The sequence below is a fragment of the Papio anubis genome, chromosome 16, assembly GCF_008728515.1.
Source record: "Papio anubis isolate 15944 chromosome 16, Panubis1.0, whole genome shotgun sequence".
Taxonomy (NCBI): Eukaryota; Metazoa; Chordata; class Mammalia; order Primates; family Cercopithecidae; genus Papio; species Papio anubis.
The window spans coordinates 23673953-23688422 of NC_044991.1; the positions used below are offsets into that span (position 1 = coordinate 23673953).

At 45.5% G+C, this 14470-nt stretch overlaps 1 protein-coding gene across 1 annotated transcript; it reads left to right on the plus strand.

The window, feature by feature from the left end:
• Window positions 1-678: 678 nt before the first annotated feature.
• Window positions 679-13542, plus strand: LOC108580812. The gene is given in 2 exon segments (XM_017945501.3): window positions 679-3397; window positions 13305-13542. Coding segments are annotated over 2 exon segments (333 nt in total). The 5' UTR covers window positions 679-3153; the 3' UTR covers window positions 13394-13542.
• Window positions 13543-14470: the final 928 nt, after the last annotated feature.

Consider the following 14470-nt stretch of genomic DNA (forward strand, 5'->3'; position numbering starts at 1 on the left):
CAGTACAGGCTGAGGGGACACTTCTGACATGCCCCAGTGCACCAATACCATGGGCTGAGATCTAGAGATTGTTTAATAAGGGCTTCGGAAAATCACTGAAAACTTCAGGGTGGGGGATGAAGGACAGTGTAATATGCAGGAAGTACAAAGATATTCTAGAGTTTTGAACAACGAAGGGCCACTTAGGGCAGGGTGGAGGGTGGTCCACACAGGGTCACTTTGTCTAGGTGGTCATAGAGAATGGTCACCATGTGCTATAAGCTCTCTGGGCTGGATGCTGGGATTGGTCATTGGAGTGAATTAAATTATTGACCCCAATTCTTCACTCTCCCTTTATCCATGCCTTTTGCCATGTGACTTTGCAACCTCTCCTCCTACAGGGTGATCCTGCACATTGGGCATGATCACGTGGTTTGTTTCGGCCAATGGAATACAAGTGGAAGGGTCAGTGTGCTAGTTCTGGGATGAGATCTTAGGAAACCTTGTAGGTTGCCACATTTTCTCTTGCATCTCTGTCCCTGCCATGAAAGAAGCATGTTCTGGCTAACCTGCTCATACACAGAGGCTGACAGACATGCAGAGTCAAGCCAGGCACCACCTGCTGCTCAGGGCTGCCCCAGTTACTTGCAGAATAAAGCTAGGTGATGAGAAATAATGCTTATTGTTGTAGGCAATGGAGATTTAGTGGCTGTTTGTTACACAGCAATAGCTGACTGATACAGTTATATGTGAATTCATTCATTTTATTCACATATTTGTTCATTCAGCAAATATTTCTTGAGCACTTCCATGCCAGACATTTTGCTAGGCAGTAGGGATATAATGGTTAGTAAGAAATCTAGGAAAATGGGCAGGGATTTCAGATTTATTAATTCAAGGATTGAACATGCACTATGTGCCAAGCATGGTGATAAGTACTGCAGTGACAGTGGCAAACAAAACATGTAAGGCCCCTGCACTCATGGGACTTACAGACAGCAGATCAAACAAGCAAGAAGCCAGGAAATTTCCAAAAAAGCTTGACGAATAAACTTGTCTCTTCCTTTAAACTAGTCACTGTCCATTGGGCAAGACAGAAACGCCAGTAGACTACTACTATGTAAACTATTAAGCACTAGAATGAGATGCCTATAGGCAGCTCAGATAAAATACTTTATCCAACCTGGGGTTGGAGACAGGAGGAAGATAAGAGAGGGAAGCCTTTTCAGGGCACAAATATCTGAGATGAGCACTGAAGGTCAAATAGTTTGCAGAGGGACAGACGAAAAGCAGGGATGGACTATGAGGCAGAAGGTCCAATAACCAGAGTAGGGAGGCAGGAAATAGTATGGTGTCACACAGAGGGTAAAAGGTACTTCCATATATTATTGGAAAATAGAGTGGAAGAGGGAGAGGCAGATGAAGGGCTTAGAGGAACCAGGTCATGAAGGAGTTCAACTGCCAAGCTGAGATGGTCGGACTTGACTGAAAGCAGAGAGGTAGTGAGCGATGGAAAGTTTCAGTGGAAGAGCACAGAATCAGGTTGCCATTTGGGAATTTTAGAATGGTGGATTGGCTGGGTTGAGACCAGAGGCAAGGAGCCCAGGAGGAGGCTGGGTAACAGCCCAGGAGAGGAGGGATAGTATCCACACTGGGGCAACGTGGGGAGGGGAAGAAATTATCCCAATCTTGGAATTATGGAATCAGAGAATCTTACAGCTGAAAGTATCCTGGGACCTTCAAGTTGCCCCCCTCTCCCCCGCACTTTTTCACAAAAGCTGGATCTTAGAGAAGGTGGGTGACACCACCCTGCCCAGTCTTACAGCAGTTGAGTTTAGAACTACCCACTGAAATCAAGATCTTTATATTCTTAATCCTTAATCTCACTTCACAACCTCACTCTGTTTCCTAATCCTCACAACTTGACAGATAATAATAATTACTATAATATCTAATAACTGAGTCTTTTCCACGTGCTGGGCTCTGTGCTGAGCACATAAAGTGTAAAATCTCATTGAATCCTCCCAACATTCTGAAGGATGAGAACTCCCCATTTTACAAATAAGAAGCTTGAGGCTCAAGAGGTGAAGCAATTTGAAGTTGAACCTCAGGATCCTCATGGAGATCATAGTAGCAGCTCTCATGTAGAACTGTAGTAAAGGCTAAATGAAGCAAGGCACACATGTGCCTAGCACACTGCCTAGCACGTAGAAAGGTCTTAGCAAATGACAGTGACAATAGTGATGACGATGACAATGACCAAGGACGATAATAGTGGAAAGAGGTAGATCCGTACCCTGGCCTTGACTCCACTTTGTGACTATTTTTTTGGCAAACCACCTAATTCTTTGGGGCTCAATTTCCCCATCTGTCAAATGAAAACAGTACTCTAGGTTCTCAACATGTGTTGCCTGGGCCGGCAGCATTAGCTGTCACTGGGGAACTTGTTGGAGATGCAAATTCTCGAGCCCTCCCTGAATGGACTAATTCTGAGACTCTGGGAGCGAGATCCAGTAATCTGTGCTTCACAAGCCCTCCTGGTAAGTCTGATGCATGTTGGAGTTTGAGAACCTCTGGTCTAGATTGCTAATTTTGCAGTTTTTGAAATGACATCAATACTTCCTTCTATCAAATTCATGAAAAGGCAGGCATAGGAAGCAGATCAGAGCTGCAGCATTAGAGGTGAGGCAGTCACCAGGACCCATGGTTCTGTTCACTCTCCCCATCCTTGTCCCCCTGCTTGGAGGCCCTGCAGCGCCAGATGTGAAGGCCAGGGTGACGCTGCAGCCTCTCTGCTCTGCATGAATGCCTCCTGCTAACCAGAGCCCATGCTCCACACCAGCCTCCCTCCCTCCCACTCAGCCTCCCTTCCTGTTTACACATTCTGTAAAGCATGAATTTGTTGTGGCCTCGTGAAACCTGGTCTATTTCTTTCCTTCTTTATTTTTTTTTAAAGAGGCTTGAGACTGTAATTCGGTTAATTATTTCCCAGAGCCCCGGTTTGGTGGCTACAGCACAGCACGAGGCAGAGGAACGGAGACAGGTCCTCGGAAGCCTCTTTCCAGAAAATCTAATTTCATCATTGAGAAATCTTCTGTCTTAAACAGCCTCCGCCACCGCCATAAATTTACATATTCTATATGCTGCCGGAACGGAGTGGGCCCTATTTGCATAATGCTGCTGGAGGGGCTCACGCTCCTCTTGAACCTGAATGTAGCAGGAGCGAGGATGCAATTATTAAGCTGTAGACGTTGGCAGGGAGAGAGGCCTCAGATGGATTTCGACTCCAAACCTCATTCGCCTGGGCTGCTCATTACTGAAGGCCTGGATCCCAGGCTGAAGGTGGATCCCAGGGCTGGGAAAAATCAGTGTGAATTGCTTTCTCCAGGTTAAGTCTGCAGCCAGGCCGAGGCCCGATGTGGATGAGTACCTTTGGTTTTCCAACGTTGATCACTGGAGCAATCGTCTCTCTGCTCCCAAGGGGGCAATTTGCTTCTTGGACAGTGCTGTCACTTTGCCTGTGCCACACATTCCTGCCCTTTTCCCTCACACACCTCCAAGTACCTACAAGACAGGTCAGCCAGGGTTTGCTCACTTTGTGCCAGCAATCTAGCGTAAGCCTTTCAGAAATGCTTAATTAACAGAAAGGGGTGTTTAACAATGTCCCAGCTGGAAAATGGCAAGTGGAAACAGGAATTCTCTCATGCCTCAGTGGTCCTGCTTAAAATCTACCCTTCACCATCCACACTCATGCTGGCTAGGAAGTTGGGCGTCTTTCCCTCTGTGGGATCTCTGATGGGACAATCCAGTATTTTGGGGCTCAGGGTCTCAGCCCTGGGGTCATTTGGTGTTCTAGGATACCTAGGTCACTCTCTATAGTTTCTGGCCCTTCCAGGACTGTGGGCTTAGCCTCCAAGTTACTTCAGGTCCTGCCACTCCCAAACTCAGTAGCCCATGGGTGCAAATGGCCACCTTTGGTTCTGTAGGGACCATCTTGGATTTTACTCTGTAAGGCGCCATCTTGGTTTTTACTCTGTAGGGTGCCATCTTGGTTTTTACTCCATCTTGGATGTAAATGGCCTCCTATATGCCTGATGGTGTTCAAAGAACAGGTCCTGAGCCCAGGGCAATTTTTTGGTGGAACTTTAAGCCCAACCCTTCCTGATAGATTTTAAACCAGGTGAATTCATGAACCACTCAGCTAGAAATCTACCTGTCCACTTTCACAGGTAAACACCATAGGCCTGTTTGCTAAGTGATACCAATAAATGTGCTAGGCTTATACACTTATTATTGACTGAATGAAACACTGTCAGGCAAATCATGATCTGCTGATGGAGGAAGGATCACCAGCACTTTGCCTCTTATACTTAATAATGGATCATGTAATTTTAATTTTTCCAAAAAAAAGTTTATATCTGAGAAGTGGAAATACATTTGAAAACACCAGTTTCACTTCTGGCTGACTTGATGCTCAAAACTGGTGGATTCATCAGCCCAGAGATGACCCATGGTACTAAAAGCCCACTCCTTTCCAGCATTTAAACAGTAAGCCATTTGTTGGAAATTTAAAACAGCGGGTTCTTTGCTGAAAAAAAAATTGCATATCTCCACTGCCTAAGAGGTGCCGTCTCCTCAAAAGACCTCAGTATTTTGTCCTCGGCGAGAACTGTCTCATTACAAGAATTTGGAGGGAAGTCACTTTTTCCATAAGACTGCATCCAACATTGAATTATTTCTCCAAGAAAAGGAGATTGTTCCTGATTAGCCAAACTCAGGACTCTTAAAAACACAAAATGGTGACTTTTCCAGAGGAAACTATTTGGCTGCATAATTGGAACCAGTGCTTAAGAGCCACAGATAGTCTCTAAAGTTAGATTTCAGGATGCAGGTGTGGGTATGTACTCAAGCAAGACCTTGACATCTCTAAGCCTCAGTTTCCTGATCTCTAAAGCGAGGATAATGATAGTACCTTCTTCAATATTGTCACTGGAGGGATTAGATGAAAATGATGCACAGCAGTTGAATCACAGAAAGGTTAAATAACATGCCTAAAGCCAGAGGAAGTTATGATACAGGCATACTTTGAACTCAGGTGTGTGCTCGTTCAGCCATCATGTTGCATGGTGCTACCTACCATGGTACAGGTATGCTGATGACTGGTACTTACAAAAACCCAGAGTCATACCAGTTGGCTTTCTGGGCTGAATGGCTCAAAAGTCTTCAAAGAGAAGATACACAAAGAAATACAGGGTTCACTAAACTGGTAAGCGTGTTTAGGGACAGAAATAAGTGGCTATTTCCAAGCAGAACTAGTAAAGACCCAGTCTTTCATTTTATCTGGAAGGCCCCCATTGCTTGTCATGCAAGGTGGGTTGCTATGGTAAAGGCAATGGAAGGTGAAGTGACAGGATATGTTAATATACCAAAGAGAAGAGTTTACTTGTAAATAACCTCTTATCACAGTTGACTCCTTTGAGTTATCCAGTTGCCTATACCTTGATTCCAGGCTGCATTAAGGATCAGCCATGTTTCAAGAGCTGGTGGCTGCCCTCCCAGCATGCCTCTGATAAAGTTGCAACCTCTGAGGGCATTTCCTGGTGACAGTAACAAGCAGTGCAAGGTACCAACCAGCAGGACAGCACAAAGTAAAGGGAACAGTTGCACCATGTGAAAACACAAAAGCTCACCTAATTAAGAACCAGCAGTGTTGTAATTGTTTGTTTGACAGTAACTCCTAAACCTGAACAGGTGCCAAGACCATAACCCAGAGATCCCACATTGGGTACATACCCGACAAAAATGACTGCATATGTGCACTGAAAGACATGTGTGAGAATGTTCTGGGTGCACTCCTCTAATCCCTGAAACTGAGAACTACCCAAATGTCCATCAACAGTTATAAGTGGATACATTATGCCATATTCCCAGAAAGGTGTGCCATATGACAGGCTTGGCAAATCCAGCCAGTGGCCAAATCCAGCCACCTCCTGTTTTGTAAATAAAGTTTTATCAGACACAGCCAGGTTCATTCATTTATATATTGTTGATGGCAGCTTTTGTACTACAACAGCAGAATTGGCCCTTTCCAGAACAAATTTACCAACTTCTGCTGCATAAGAATGAAAATGAGCAGTCTATAACTTCCCTGAGAAACGTGGGTGATTTTCACAAACATAATATTGAGTGAAAGGAGAAAACACACACAAGTACCTGTTGCGCGATTGCGTTTACATAAAGTGCAAAGGCAGGCAGAACTAGTCTGTGTTGCTAGAGGACAGAATAATGGCTATCCATGAAGAATAGTAACTGAACTGGGCGCTGGGAACATTCTGATTCTTAATCTGGGTGCCGATTACGTGGGAGTTCATTTTGTGAAAATTCATCAAGACGTGCACAGCGATGTCTACGCTTTCCCTCACGCACGTTGTTCGTCGATAAAGATTTAAAAATAAATAAAAAAAAGAAACGGTGGGTGTAGATGGTGATGCCAAGTATTTTCTCAATGTATTTCCTGGACAGAAAGCTCAAATAACAGATTGTCAAGTTAGGAAACAGATAACTTTAACTTTTACACATGAGCACACATTTATTCATTCACTCTACAAATGTTTATTGATTACTCACCACGCGCCAGGTGCTAGGGAATCAGCAGTGAAGGAAATGGAATACAGATCCTGCCTGCTTGGTACTTACATTCACACTCACACACGCCCGGGAAGCCCCACACGGGTGTGCACCCACACTTACCGGCATGGACCTGGAGACACACGGGCCAAGGACCTGCATTTGCAAGTGGAGCCCTTCTCAAGCAAGCACTTTTCAGAATCGTGCTTTTCCTCCTCTCTACTGTAATCACTGCCTCCCTCATCCCATGGACGTAGGAACTGAGGAAGGAGCTCAGTTTACTCTACATCGCCCAGAGGAACCTGTATCTTCAGAGTGCTATGGGTCTGTACAGGCCTGGAATCCATAGTTTAGACCCCAAAGGGTAATGAGTCAAATCAGCTTTCCCAGGTCATATTGGCATCTGAACTACATGGAGGTCAAACAGAAGGACACCCAGGGCTGAGTGAGGAGGTGACCTTGAACTCAAGGATGCCCTTGGATGCTCCTTGGATTTTCTGCCAGGCTTCCTGCACTCAATGTGGTTACCTGCCACCCACGCATGTGGTCACTAGAGCCTTGTGACCCAGTGGCCAGGGTTTCCCCACATGTGAATGAATGACATGTTGAGATTGCATATTTGTACCTCATCTTCTTGGAAAAAAAAAAAGGCCGGAATGATAGAGCTGGGGATTCATGAGCCCAAGTCCTGCATGTTGTGAATAAGGAAATGGAGGCCTCACCGTGGGGAGGAGCTTGCACAAGTTCTCATGCTCAGCCCAGGCCATGCCTGCAGGACTCCAACCAGGAGCCTGTCCCTTAATCTAGGTGAATGCTTCACTGCTGAGGTACTCACACTGAAAGGGGACAGCTGGTCCTTCTCTAACGGCCTCATCACTTAGATCGAATCCACCTCCTTACCCTGGAAGATGTGACTGCACGACCTGGTCCCTGCTCACCTCTCTGACCCTCATCTCCTGCCACTCTACTCTCCTCCAGCCTCCTTTTTGTTCCTCCAACATCTCATGCTCATTCCTACCTCAGGACTGTTCCCTCTCCCTGGAGCACCCTTCACTCTGGATCATGAGGTTGGCTCCTTTGATTCGTTGGTGTCTTAGCACAGATGTCATCATCTCTCAGAGAGGCCTTCCTCAGTCACCTCATCTCAGCAAGACACCATCTCCTCACTCTCTATCCCCCTACCCTTATGTGACTTTCTTCACAGCCCTCATCACCATCTGAAATCATCCCTTTATTTGTCTATTTTGTGAGCACTATCAGGGCAAGGATTGCCTTCCTGTTCATTGCTCTATCCCAGTGCCTCCAAGAAACTTGGCATGTAGTAAGCATTTAGGATATGTTAAATAAACAAATGGAGGAAGGAATGAAAAGAAAGCACCTATACTAGATTGCTCACAATGCAGCCACATCTCTGAGGGATGCAAGCTCTCCTGGCCACTCTGATTAAGACATATCCAGTATCAAGAATAGCTTCTGGATTCTTTGTATATGAAGCATATTGACCGCGGCTGAAGGGACACTTGACAGCAATTTATGTTTACATCTTTGATCAATAGGCATCTCACTGCTCACTCCAATGCAATCTATTGCTTATGGTTATTAATTATGGTGCTTTCTTTTTCTTGCATCTCCTTGATGCCCATGAGGTCTGTCGTTCATCTTCTACTGTGGGGAGTTCCCAGGTCTGTAGTGGATGCTGAGAAGGAGTCTCTGAGTGTTGTTTATTTTCCCCGCCCAATGTTTGAACCACAGTTCTAGACTCTGCCCCTCTCTCTCCCATGTGCACCTGTGAAGAGGCTGAGTTGGGGACATTGTGGGTAGAGGGCACCGTAGTTCCGACCTCAACTCCGTCCTCCACTCACTGTGTGTCCTTGGCCCCATCACTTTCCCCTCTCTAGGCCTTGATTCTACTCGCCTTCAAAATGAGAAGGCTTTTAGAGACCACTTCAAGTTCTGAAACTTTGGAATTTTTCATGAACAGTCTTCATGCTTTTAATACCGAGTCCTGCCATCTTCATTGGACACGTGGTCCATTCCTATAATCTCTGAATTGCATCCATTCACTCATTCACTCAACAATAACTCATGCATTCAGATACCCAGCTAACAGATACTGTTTCGGAATCTTCAAATGTCCCTATGAAGCACCTGGGATATACTTAGCCACAGTTACTGTTAAATAAAAGGCACTCAATCTCCCCTTCTCTGGTTATTTAATGTAAGCTTCCCAAGAACTTTGGGAATGAAACTGTAACCTACTATTACACAGATGAAGAAACTAAAGCCCAGCCTGGTCAAGGACTTGCCCAAGGTCACACAGCTAATGAGTGGCTAAGCCAGGATTTGAACCCAGGGACATCTGGCCTAAACTTTGTAATCTGACCATTCCAACTTGAGATCTCAACCCTAAAATACCATCCATTCTGCCCCTTTTTAGGAGAGATCTCTGACAGTTCGTTTAGCCATATGCCAGTGTTTCTCATCAAAGAGAGAACCATTTTAAAGAAGGACAATGATTGTTATAACGTTGAGCCAAAGCATCCATGGCTTATAGCCCGGGAGAGTTCACAAACTGGGTCTAATTAGTCGCCACCAATTAACATCGAATCACCCTTCAACTGGGTACCACAATCATCTCAAAATCAAGAAGACAGACTACCCAGATCGTACTTAAAGAAAGAGGCTACGCATCAAATACCATTTAGTATGCTAAGCAGATTCCTTTTTCCTACAATGTGCTGATTTTGAGACATGGAAATACGTTCAAATTAACCCCTGAGCTATTCCTCTTCTAAATTCTCCATTTAGGGTTGACTCCATGGCGCGTGATATCACTAATTCGGAGCTCCGGGAAGGCACGCTGATTGCCTTAGACGTGGGTAAGGACTCTGCTAACATACAGTTTCATGCCGGGTGGAAATCAGAGTTCAGGGTACATGCTCCAGCTCCCAGAGCAACATGGAAGATCTCTCTTACCCCAACCCCAGGACCCGGCTCCAATCAAGTCCATTCTTGAACTCATTAAACAAATATTTATGGCCAGGCATGGTGGCTTGCACCTGTAACCCCAGCACTTTGGGAGGCTGAGGTGAAAGAACAACTTGAGGCAAGGAGTTTGAGACTAGCCTAGGCAACATAGTGAGATCCCATCTGTACAAAAAGTTTAAAAATTAACCGGGCATGATGGTGCATGCCTGTAGTCCCAGCTACTCAAGAAACTGAGGCAGGAGAATTGCTTCTGCCCAGGAGTTCGAGGCTGCAGTGAGACAGAGAGCCTGCCTCTTTATATATTTATATAGCACCTACTATGCGCTGGACACTGTCCTTGGTGCTGGAGATGTGAGCTAAGGCAGAGAATAAAAGATAAAAGGTTCTGCCTTTAAGATACTTATATTGTAGTGGGAGAGACAGATAATAGTAATAATAAATTATGTATCACATTTGATAGAGAAAAGTTCTATGAAGCCAAGTGAATCAGGGTCAAGCAACAGACTAGTGTATGGCAGAGATTGTGATTTAAGGTAGGATTATCAGGGAAGATCTTGTGGAGAAGGAGACAAATGAACCAAAATTGTATTCCACGGCTCCTGAAAGAATCCGAGGAAAGGTAATGGGGCCTCCAACCATGGCAGAAACAGTGGCAATGCAAGGGCAGCTGGAAGTCACAGAATATTTTGAAAGTAGAGTCCACAGTGGTTGTGATGGAGTGGAAGGTGGGCAGTGGAATAAAGGGAAGAGACAAAGGTGACTCCAGGGTTCCCTGAGCACCTGGGAGGGTGGATTTGTCATTACCTGTGATGGATACACCTGCTAATAGAATGGGGAGGATCGGTTCCATTTGGGGCACACTCTGAGATGCCTGCACGACAGTCACATGGAGTTGTCAAGCAAACCAGATATGTTCCCTGTAGACCCTGCTCCAAGCAAAGTCCATTAGGGCCTTTCATGGCCTCTGCTGTATGTTTGGTTCACACCAAGCCTCTACCTGAAGGGCTCTCCCTCATGTCAACAGGGGCAATCCCTGTGTTTGCCTTCCCAGCTAGTCCATGAACCTGGAATCCTGCTCCTCTTCAGAAATCTCCTAGTCCCTTTCTCTGTGCCTTTTCCAGGCCTTTTTTCTTTCCTACCCAGCTGCTAACACGCAGATGAAAGAGGAAATATTTAAGGGTTGGCAAGGGCATGAGGGGAGGCCCTGCCCTCATATCTCACAAGTGACCAACTCTCTCCTTGGGAGTATGCTGACCTGCCTTCTCCCCTGTCTCCTGAGAACCCCAGTCTCTTCTTAAAAGCCGCAGGCCTTTTCACAATATGCCTTTATCAATATGATTCCAATAAACGTTTCAGTTCCGCATATAAATTCCAGTGCCTGGCTGCCCAGCGGAGGAGACCTGCTCAATGAGTAGACCATAAAGATGTAATAATGCAATTAAAAGGTATGGCCTGTCACCCTCGTAAAGCTGGAGATCAATGCGGGGGTGAGTGGGGGAGCTAAAGGCAGCAGGCAAAGGAATCTGGCTTCCTTGCAGTGTCTGAAGGATGAAGAAACAGAATCAGGGGGAAAAGTACCTGGCTGGGCCTTGGGGAGAGGTTTCGTCTCTGGCTTGGGGTCCTATCCTGGGCCTCTAACCTCCCCATAGAGGGTTAGATGTTAAGAGACATGGGTTCTGTCTCCAGGCCAGACTCAAGAGATTTAAGGCTTTAAACATGTCTTTTCTACTCTATAAGCTTCAGTGTCCTTACCAGTAAAATGGGTGTATGATAATACTATCTCCTTCACAGAGCTGTTGAGATAGAACAGATCCAAATAATTTTAGTGCCAGAGAGGTTCTGAGTTCAGGGGCTGCAAACTCAAATACCTACAGGGGCTGGACAGAGGTGCACATGAGGGAGCGAGGTGGGCCAGGTGAAGAGATATAGGGAATGATGGAGACTGGGGCACAATGGGCAGTGCAAATCTCATTGAAAGAAAGCAGCACTACCCTTTCCCTCCTGCCAAGGCAGGAAGTCTGATGTCATGCAGGTATGTCAGCCTGGTGTCGCCAGAGCTCATTTTTAAAGAGACGCAGAATGTGGATGTCAGACTTCAGAATGTTCACAACTCTACATTAACAAAATGTAATCACATCTGCTGGCCATGTACAGCGAGGGGCCTTCCATTTTCCACTGTTCCCCTGGGCTACCTCACTTGGGCGTTGATGGGCCTCTGCTAATGCATGACGCCACATTCAGGCTGTTTGTTTCCATGCAGGTATGCGTGTAGAATTATCACAGTACATAAACTGTGGCAACAAAACTACCAAGCTCACCTCCCAGCTCTGCATTTGGCTGACTGTGTGATCTCTGGCGAGTTACTTAGCCTCTCTGTGCCGCAGCTTCCTCGGGTGAAAAGTGAAGTTAGGAGCAATTCCTACACAGAGCGTTGATATGAGGATTAGATGATCCCTCCCTGCAAAGCACTGAGGACAGTCCCTTGGTGCTTCCTCTTGAAGGTTGTTTTCATGGATGCACAAAGGTGCTCACGCTGGGCATGTGGTTCATGGCCTGCTGCTCTCAGTTCCAGAGCTTGCAATGACAACCTGTCATCCCTTCCCAAGTGCATTTCTCTTCCCAAGGAGGGAACCCCCCTCCAACCAGAAACTTGGACAACCTCCTTCTTCTCCTTCTTTTCTGTAAGAAGCCAGTCCCTTGGAATCAGCCCCCGTAACATTCCCTGGGTCTGGTTGGTTCTCTAGGCCTCACTGCCACCATCCGCCTCTGTCTCAGTCTCTCTCCTAACTGGTTTTTCTCTCTCTCTTGGCTCCTGCATGCCGTCTCCACTATGGCTGCCCGAAGGAGCCCTCCAAGTCACACATCCTCCCACCTCTTCGCTGATGCCTTTCAGCTCCCAGAACACAACACGCTCTTTACCACCTTCATGGCTGTGCTTTGACTGTTTGCTCCACCTGGAATGCTGTTTCCCATTTTTCCACTTCAGGTTTGCTTGGCTAACTTCTACTCTCCTTCAAGGTGCAGCTCAAGTCATTCCTCCTCCAGGCAGTCCTCCTGAATCCCTTAACAGTGTTCAGTGCCTTCTCTGGGCTTTTATGCCTCTGGGTTCTATGAAAATCCTGGAATTAATCACACTGAATTTTCACTGTCTGTTTGCATGACTATGTCGCTCTGCAGCCTGCAACCTGGGAGGACTGGGACCCTGTCTTATTTATCCCTATGTATCTCCTGTGATTGGCACAGAGGAGAACGTACTTGTTGAATGAGCGAATGAAATGATTCAATGTTTGCTCATGTGAAACGTTGCCATCAGCATCACTGAGGAGACTATTGCAAGACAAGTTATAAGGCTCATATCACAAACAGGTCCTGGAGATTCTGGGTCCTCTGAGATCAAATCTTGAAGTGCAATTGGCATTTCCAGGAGTGGAATCCAGGACTCACACCCAGGACAAGCAAAGACACAGTGGCAGTGAGATCACTACATGGTGAGACAGCCAGCTCCACCTGGAAGCAGCTCTACTAGCTAGAAAGGTCTACATTGCCTCCTAGGTACTTCCAAAGCTTCTCCTTGATCTGGTCACTAAAGATGAGAGAGATTAGCTGTGTTTTCTCCCACCCATTCATATTGGCAAACACAAAGAGCTTAAAGGGGCAGAAGGGAGTGGGTGATACCTCTAACTGAAGTTTAACTTGGGGCCTGTGAATAGATTTCAGGGGGTCTTTGAGCATCCTGGATGATTCATTGCTTTGCTCAGCCATTTATTCAACAATCACAGCACACTGGATACAGAGTTGAACAAAACAAATGGACTTCCTGCCCTCACAAGGATTACACTCTAGAGCAGAAGACAAACCTTCATCAAACAACATGTAAATACAGTCATGCATCATTTAACAACAGGGATACATTTTGAGAAATGTGTCATCAGGTGATTTCATCATTGTGCAAACATCATGGGGTACTTACACAAACCTAGATGGTATTAATATTTTTGCATATTTTTATTTACATATTAGGTTGGTGCAGAAGTAATTGTGGTTTTGCCTTTAAAGTAATGGCAAAAACCGTGATTACTTTTACACCAACCTAATATTTTTTTTTATTTGGAAAACCAAATGTTTCAGCACAATTACTGAATATCAATCATTTTCCCTACTTGATCTGCAATGTCAATATCAAATGCCATACATCAGGTTTCTATATATGATCCATTATAATCTTATGGGACCACAGTCATATATGTGGTCCATTGTTGACCACTATTTTGTTATACAGTGGATAACTATATGTATCATATCCCCACTAAGGAGAGAGGTTAAGATGGAGTCACAGTAGTTGGCTTCGTCTGATAGATTGGGAACGGCATCTCTGAGGACTAGGGCTGAGAAGAGATGAGGACTAAAGGAAAGGGGGAAGGGAGGGCCTCCCTGGCAGACAGAGTAGTGAGTACAAAGGCCATGTGGTGAAAGGAAATATTGGAAGTGATTGGAAGTAAAATAATGGACATGAGAAGCTCTCAATAGGTACACAAAGGATTGCATAAAACTCTAAAATGTTTAGAACCCTGGTGTCTGAGCCAATGATTCTGGAACTGTGGCCTAAAGAACACTTATTCAGAAATGCAGGCCCCAGACCTCTTGAATCAGACTCCAGTGGCAGGACTCTGGGATGTATATTTTATTGAAAGATTTAGATACACCTTAAAGCTTTAAAACTTGTCTGTTTGCATGACTATGTCCCTCTGCAGCCTGCAACCTGGGAGGACTGGGACCCTATCTTATAGGTCCCAATGTATCTCCTGTGATTGACACCGAGGAGAATATACTTGTTGAATGAGTAAATGAAATGATTCAATGTTTGCTCAATGTGAAA